Raw genomic sequence first — 8831 nt, forward strand, 5'->3', positions numbered from 1 at the left:
AGGTAGAAAACGACGGCTGGTTGTGACTGAGCTGTGTTGATGGTGGGCAGCAGAGCAGGCTGGGAGTTTTTTTGTTTTTTTTCAGGAGGACATTCCCCGGGTATTCCAGCTATGCGTGTCAGAGCGGCAACAGGATAGAGGTCATCGCTGTTGCTGTGTCTTTTATCTTCGCCAACCACCACCCCATCCCACCCCCAAACACACACACACACACACACACACACACTTTCTCCTCTTTTCAATCACTTTTTCCTCCTTTCCAATCTGCTCTCATCGGTTTTTCACCTTTCACTCCTTCCTCTTTCATCTCATCCCTTTGTGATAGATGGCGTAAGCAAAACAAGGTGCGAGGCTTGGAGGAGAATGGATGGATGGAGTCTGAGAAGCAAAAACAGCATCCCATGTCAAATGTCAGAAAACAAAAGGCGCTCTTACTCTCTCTCTCTCTCTCTCTCCCATCGGCAGCTGTACTCAGTCTGAGCTGTGAAGGTGGGTGGCCCGAGTGACGAGATAGTGTTATTATCTGTGTGTGTGTGTGTGTTTAGGTTTCGTTGCACGGCCACCCAACTGAACTGTGAAAAAGCACCGGGTAAGAGTGTGCTGAGACAAAATGGATGGAGAGGGGGGGCACAGAAGAAAGAGTGGAGAGAAAAAAGTTATGAAAACAAAAGTATTGTAGCAGATGGGGCCACGGGTTTTACCTTGGAAACCGCATTACGACAGAGAAACTGGGGGAGCACTCAGGAGGGGCGTGAGCCAAGCTGGAGTTTATCACAATCTCTGGAGACTGATGAACAAGAGGGGGGGGAGGGGTCTGACACACACACACACACACACACACACACATGTATACACAGGAGTAGACACACTCTTCACACACACTGTGGGGGAAGAGATATAAAAGGGCTCCCAGGGAGAAAGAGCGCTCAGGCAAGCTTCTGAACGGCCGTCCTGCTCATTTCCACACTGAGTGTGTTTAACGCCGGTGTGTGTGTGTGTGTGTGTGTGAGTGAGTGAGTGAGTGAGTAAGAAAGTGCACATGAGTATCAGAGAGAAGCGTGCTGTCTCCACCACAAAGGAAGAAACTTTGACAGTTGTTTTTTTTTCTTCTTCCAGAAGATAAAAGGAAGTAACGATTGACTGGTTGGGGGGAGTTGAAGAGTTGCTGAAGCCTGAAAGGTTCTTGTACATGAAAATGGTGTTTTGATTTTTTAGGGTTTTCTGTCTTTCTTTTTTTTTTATTTTGGTTGACTTGTTTACTCCTCTGAGTAGTTTTTACCTCCATGACAGGGGAGTCAAGAGGTGACTCCGGAGCTGCTTGCAGAGGAATTTGAAGAGAAGTAAAGATTTTATCCTTTTGAACTGCTGCTCTGAGACAAGTTTAGTCTTTATATTTTCTCTTTGATCAGTCGGTTGATGCACCAGGGCAGAATGGCATCATTTTTAACAGATATAGACTACAATCACACCTACGTGGACGAGCATTTTTATCTGGAGGACACCATCGACGGTTTCGGCATCACCATGGCCATCCTCTACCTGGTGGTCTGCATCCTGGGACTGGCCGGGAACTCCCTCGTCATCGTCGCCATCTTGAAATTGGACAAGATGTCGTCCTCCACCACCGTGTACATCTTCAACCTGGCCCTGGCCGACGGACTCTTCATGGTGGGTCTGCCTTTCATCGCCAGCCAGAACTTCCAGAACCAGTGGATGTTCGGCGACGTGGCTTGCAAAGTGGTCATGGTGCTGGACGGCATCAACCAGTTCACCAGCGTCTTCTGCCTGACCGTGATGAGCGTGGACCGCTACATGGCGCTGGCCGGTCCGCTCCGGTTCACCCGCTGGAGGACGCCGCGCTGCGCCAAGATCGTCTCGGCGTTCCTGTGGCTGTTCTCGCTCCTCACCATCCTCCCCATGGCGCTCCACTTCTCGGCCGACCGGGGCCTGTGCATACCCGAGCTGGTGTCGGACGCCTGGTGGCTCGGCGTCCTCTCCTACACCTTCGTCATGGGCTTCGCTCTGCCGTTCACCGTCATGACGGCGTCCTACGCGGCTCTGCTCTTCACCCTGTGGTCCCAGCGGCTCCGGACCCCGACGCAGAACCAGGAGAGCCACCGGGCGGAGCGACAGGTCACCAAGATGGTGGTGGTGGTGGTGGTCGTGTTCGGCCTGTGCTGGCTGCCGTTTTACACCTTCAACTTCTGCTCCTTGTACCAAAGCGGTCTGGTCCTGACCTTCGCCAGAGCTTTCGAGTTCGTGGTCCTGCTGTCGTACTCGTGGAGCTGCGCCAACCCCATCCTCTACGCCTGCCTCTCCGACACCTTCAGGAGACACTTCCGCACCCTCCTCTGCCCCGGCGACAAGACATCTCCCAGCATGCAGTGCAACACTGAACGGTATGACTTAAATGACACTGGCGTACGGGATATCACCATCCTGGCATAGAGGCTAAACTAAAAACTCTCTCAGCATTTATTTACATTGCCTGTCATCATGCACTCTGGTGCTTTCCAACTGTCTTTTGTTGTACTCATTTAGTTGATTCATATTTTTTTCCACTTACTCTTTCCTTCAACTGGTAAAGATGTATCATGTTCTACAAAAAAATGAAGATGTACAGATTTTCTTTGAGTTCCTTTGAGTCCAGCTGAGTGTGTTTGTTTTCATCCTGACAGTAAATTATATTGAGTTGTATGATCACAAAGCAGGAGCTATTCCACTGTTTCCAATACACGTGATGAGATGTCTACAGAGACCAGGCTTTTCAACACAACCGTAAAAGGCCAAAGAAGAAAGAGAAACACACTCATCAAACGGCAGCACAGTTCGATGCGACTATATGAGAATTTCAGTAACACTAACAATAACAAATCCCCTGTCTTGATATTGAACAGACCCACTTCCTGTTCCTCACACAGCTTTTCACCAGAACTGATGAAATGAGGCACAGGAGACATAAAGTGTGGACAGGCGGAGTATAAACAGACATGCACAGTCCACATGCAGCAGACACACACGGACAAACTCCTCAAATGCACACTGTACAGTAAATCTCCCGGCAAGTTGTTTTATCTTCTATAAGAGGGAGTCACATGTGTGTTTATACCCGGGTGGCCATGTACGCACCTGTACACATGCTCCTGTGGTTTGCTTTAAAGCATTTCCAAAACTTTACTGAAACATTCCTGAGAGTGAAAATTTACCAGCACTTGTGTTAAAGATTTTGTAGTGTAATTTTGTGGATATCAGCACTTCAGCTTAAAAACCATAAACCAATGTAGTAAAAAAAAAAGAAAAAGAGAAATCCTCAGAATGTCAGGAGATGAGACATTTTAAAAAGCCGTCTTGGGTTTGGGTCGATGAAAATGCTGTTTCATTAATATCCAGTCTCACTGGATAACACTTCCAGTGCTGCTGAGAGCATGACACGACAGTCGCCTCAATCCAAGAATTACTTTCACATAAAGGCAGTTTAACATTCAGTTATTTCAGCTTTGGGTTTAACGCCCTGTTTCATGCATGCCGATGCTGGGTAAAGATTTCAACACACTCAGCACAGATCCAGGGCTCTAATCACAAAGACAGGCAGCCTATTTACAAACAGCCCTGTTAAAGGTGGATTGATCAATTTCCAGTGATGTAAATATGTCTGAATGAGAAAATGATGTCTGTGACAATCTGTGTTTTGTAGAGAAAGACAAACATGATATTTAAATGTGTGGCTTGTTGTAATCCAGTTACACCACATCTAATCAAACATTGTTAGGACTAGGAGTTCACCTCATATCAAATATTACTCTATCTACCCAAATCCTGTAAGTGCATTTCTTAGATTGTTGCTCTATATTTTGTAAATAAATATGTTTTCTTGCATTTTATGTGTAGCCCTGTTTCCTATTTCACTGCAAAAATGAATCACAGCTACATCTTCTATCTTCTATCTTCTATCTTCTATCTTCTATTCTATCTACGTTTTCTTTTTTTATATATTTCTGATTTTGTTGCTCTTGAGGTCATGGTGATCATGAGAAATGACTAAATACATTTATACAACCGTATATTATACTTGAACCCCTTTGCACTTCAATAGGAAATATTTATTAATCATTAATATGCTTCATTCAGAGCAATAACCATCATCTTCATCTTATGAAATAATCTATTATTATAGATTAAAGAAGGCTAACATACCATACAGGAATCTAAAATATTCAGAATAACCACTTTGACCTGAAAGAACAAGGACTTATTTCTTATGGATCAGTAATGTCAATACAATAATAAAAAGTGAAAGTGGCCATCATCCTGAATTAATATCACTTTTAATCCATTGTATACATTTGTTAGTATTTTTACATACGCAAAGTGTGTTACACCACCCCCTCATGACTCAGCACAGATAAGTATAGAATGGATAACCAAAATAATCAAAGCAAAACCAATGTTTACATTTTGTTTCTGTATTTATTATTTTTATTTTTACATAAAAAGACACACACATAGAAACATAATAAAAAAACGTTTACAAAAGATTCTAATCCTTTTCTTCTTGTGATCCATCACAAAACACCTCTGCATACTCAGGGCTTTTCAGACATTCATGATTTGTTAGCAGTTTCATTTCACCTTATACCCATTCAAGGTTTTATTGAAATAACAGTCTTGAGGGTTAAGATGTAAAATTATCTAACATTTTACTTTCTCTCATATTATGAGAGAAAGTTCCGGAAAGATGAGTAGCCTACAGGTGTGTGAAGAAGAGTTAGTTTTATTCCCTCTGTCTCAGTGATCATGACCAGCTGTGCCCTGACAAATGAGTGGAGAAATGAACTGCCTGCACCCATCCACAGAGCTTGAGGTTCACTGAATGGTTTGATGGGTATGACCGTGATGCGAATCATATGCTGTGGCCTGTGCAACCACCGTGTCTCAACCCAGCTGGACATCTAATACTTGAGTAAATACTCCTCCACTTCTCCCGCTCACTGATTTATGAAGGGAACCCACATCGAAATAAGGGCTCCGCTTAAAACATTCTCTAATTGTCTGATGAGTTTTTGGATGGCCATAAAACCATTGACTTCCTCTGTAACATGTAAAAGCAAACTGGGTGTCCTCCTGACCGTCTGCTCTGAGACTTTCCCCAGAAGGCATCCTGTGAACTGGAAAGACTCTGTAAATGTCAAGCCTGCGAGCTGAGACTCACTTGTGTCTGTTGGCTTGTTTTTAAAAGAGCTAATAAACCCTTGCCACATTTCCTGAAAGTTTGAAAGATGCTCATTTGCCGACGGCAAAGAGGAAATTTGATGGACAGCACTGTGAAAAAGGAGGCCAAGTCCAGTGTCAGCTACAAAACACTCAATTGATTCATTGGAAATCACTGTGACTTGAGATACAGAAAAGAATTTCAATGAAAATGATATCAGAATTGAAAAATAAAAATCCCAATATCTATTCAGCATAATTAATTTTGGGTGAACAGATACATGACATTTGTTTCTTTTAATTCTATAGGAGATAATTTCCCCTTGGAACCCTATAGTCTTACCCCTGTCAATTTATGGTAAACTGTGCTGTTTTAGCTGTTCAGGTTTAACTGAGAGGATTTTTCCCTATAAATAAATGAAGTTAACATTTTCAATTACACATGCATATTAACAAAAACACATTTACTCTCATGTGAAACATTTTGCACATGTGGTTTTGGCCCAATTTTATGTGAATCACATGTGACTTCCCATGTGAACCCATTTTCCACATGTGGTAACATGTTTTACACATGTGCTCTACACATATGTTACCAAATGTTAACACCATGTTTTGCACATGTGTAAAACATGTTAACATGTGGAAAATGGGTTCACATGGGAATTCACACCACTAAATCAGACGGTGCTTGTGATTTTTGTGGTTAATCACCTTGTTAGAGAACAAGCATGTTATTAAATAAGTACTGAAACATTGAACAATTGGTCATGTGCATTCAAAAGTTTAGAGAAGGTTAAATTAAGTTCACCTGTAAAGGTTACAGTGCATTTTAGATGCATTCTCAAATTTAATCCAAAAGCCAAACATCCCTAACCTTTTGTGAGTAGTGTATATTACATGAAGATATTTCTAAGATGAACAAAAAAATGGTCAAACAGCAATAATTTACAATAACTAAATAGCATGGGCTGTTATACCACTTTTCAAACACAAGATGTGTAACTACCTCTATTTACTATTTGCATGATGCCACTGTTGTTGCTGCTGCTGCTCCGGCAGTTGCTGATGACGTGGTTCATTTGCATTGCAATGTGTGAGCCAGTTCTTCACAGGTGTAGCTATTCAGATCCAAATGCTGGCAGTTGGCAATGTGGTCATCTGTCATGGTGCTTCTATGTTTGGATTTTGATATTTTCATATCAGAGAATGGGAATTCACACATGGCAAATACAGCCAAAACACAGAGCTGCTCATCCCCAGCTCTGGCTTTGAGCTGAATATCACACTGCAGGTTTACTGTGTAGTTGTGTGTTGTGTATCTACTTACTAGAGGATGCTGGAGATCTCAGGATGCTGCGCTGCATGTTTTTGCAGTAGACAATGAGAGAAGAAGCAGTGGAGACAAAGTTAACTGTTTGTTTGTTTGTTTTTTATTCTTGCTTGTCACACTAAGAGGGACAACTGACCAAATATGAAAAAACTTGCAATTTTCCAATTTTTTCAACGATTGTGGCCATTTCAAAATCAGTATCTTTCACATCCAAGTCCTCTGTTAGACATCTCTCAGTAAGTCCAGTTCACTGAGTGTATTGACAGTCTATTAAAATACAGGTTGACACAGTAGAAGTCTAAATATTAGGATGTCTGTTACAGTAAGAACTGAATACTCTGATACGAATAAAGAGTGCTTTGAGAATGTGCCTTACACTTCTATTTTTGATTTATTATGGCATTTAATGCTATTAATCCTGACAGCCCAAGGCCATAAATTGTGTTTCATGCTGCATTTACTGACTTTACGTCTCTTTTAGTTTCAAATAAAACTGCATTACACATAGGGCTGTTTGATGTTGGGACTAATTGCGCTGAACTTAGGCTTCATGATGGATGATGTAGACTTAAGGTTCTTACATAAGTAAAAACAACTTTCCTTGAGTTATGTGATGATCACTAATGGAAATGTAAAGCTACAGCCAGCAGCCAGCTCCTTCAATGATCATCCATTTCAGGTGATCTGCTCACAAGTGAAGATGCATCCAAACCACGTTCAGAGGCGATGTGAGCCACGTGCAGCGTGAACACGAATGCATCATTGGCCACATGGAAGGACCACCTGACATATTGAGATCCAGTCACAAGTGGTCAGGCACGTGGAGATGCATTTTAATGTCAGAACTGTAACAAGTATAGAAGGGACAAAGACCCTGCTGCAGAGACAACATCAGAGGCCAGGGTGAGTACAAAACATGCAAAAACCTTTACTGCTGGTGCAAAAGGTCATACACATGTAAGCAGTCCACTGAAGGCAAACAAAACAAGCAGGGAGTTGGGAAAAATCAATAAAGCAGGGAAACAAACATTCAAATATGACAGGAGAAAACATTTGTAAAAGACAGAGAGACAGTGAACATACAAGGGAGCAGTCAGAGAGGCACGTGGAAATGACTCCAGGGATAACCAGGGGCCAGTGAGTAATTAGCAGCAGGTGTGGCCAGCGAAGGGAGGGAAATACACAAGAAGAGAGGTGGCTGCCATAGAATAGAAAAAAAGTAAGTATAACAAAAGATTCCCATTAGATTGGGATGCCAGGCCTTCTAAATGATTGTCAGTTGTAGCAGTCCGGAGCTCAAAGAGGAACTGACTCACCCCAACCTCCGGTGGACGGAGCTTGAGAGAAGGGTTTGAGGGCATCTGGCTCCAACCGAGCTTTTTAAAATCTCTTTTTTGATTTAATATTTTTTTTGATACAACACAAAAGGGCAGGAAACTGCAATGACTGCAGAGAGATGAGTTCTGCAGGATGAAGCAGGAAATGGACACAACACAGAAACAGCCTGACCTCACCGCCTTACAAAACCCTCAGGATGTTACTGCCCACAGTACACGAGACATAGTCAGGACGGTGGGGATTTGTCATGTTCACTGTATACATCAAACAACCTGGATAAGAAGGTAAATTGGAATTAAAAGTTTTTTTAAAAATATAAGGCATTTTATTTATGCCGTGTACGTACTGTATACCTAGAATATGAAAATGTCATTGCTTTAAACCCAGTTTATTAGGTTGATGGGAGACCTCAGAGTGAAATTGGAACATTTGTCTTGGCTAATTAAGAGATTATTCCAGTGTTTTGTATGACACAACACAAAATCAGTGTTTTAATACTATGAAAACAACCAGCTGTGCTAATAGCAGCCAAAACCCACAACAGAACACCGCTTGAATGAGTCAACAAATGAAGTGAAAACGTTCAATTAACCTCCGTTCAGTCAAATGTCTTGAAAAGAAGATGTACTGTAACACCCAAATCCAAAAGGTCGGACTGATTAAAAAGGTCTGGGGTGTGTGTGTATGTGTGTGTTGGTCCTAATTAAAACAGTGGCAGACAGCAGTTATTTTCATTGGTCCTCTTTACTCTGACTGATCCAACCTTCACCCTCTACGTGTAATTAAGACCAGATGCAAACTGCCTGAGAGGTTTCTCAATAAATAATATTGATGGGGCCCCTGAGAGAGAGAACGAGAGACAGACAGAGACAGAGAGTGGTGTGTTGTGTGTCTGTGTGTGTGCGTGTGTGAATCTCTGTATTTCCATGACATGATTAGAGGCAAAGATCAA

At 42.2% G+C, this 8831-nt stretch overlaps 1 protein-coding gene across 1 annotated transcript; it reads left to right on the plus strand.

The window, feature by feature from the left end:
• The first annotated feature begins 924 nt into the window (after positions 1 to 924).
• Positions 925 to 3881, plus strand: LOC146967678 (somatostatin receptor type 2). The gene has a single exon (XM_085761636.1). It carries the CDS (start codon positions 1417 to 1419, stop codon positions 2446 to 2448), a length of 1032 nt encoding a protein of 343 aa, XP_085617762.1. The 5' UTR covers positions 925 to 1416; the 3' UTR covers positions 2449 to 3881.
• Positions 3882 to 8831: the final 4950 nt, after the last annotated feature.

Source organism: Trachurus japonicus, chromosome 19 (genome assembly GCF_045865225.1).
Source record: "Trachurus japonicus isolate A0001 chromosome 19, Traja_1.0".
Taxonomy (NCBI): domain Eukaryota; kingdom Metazoa; phylum Chordata; class Actinopteri; order Carangiformes; family Carangidae; genus Trachurus; species Trachurus japonicus.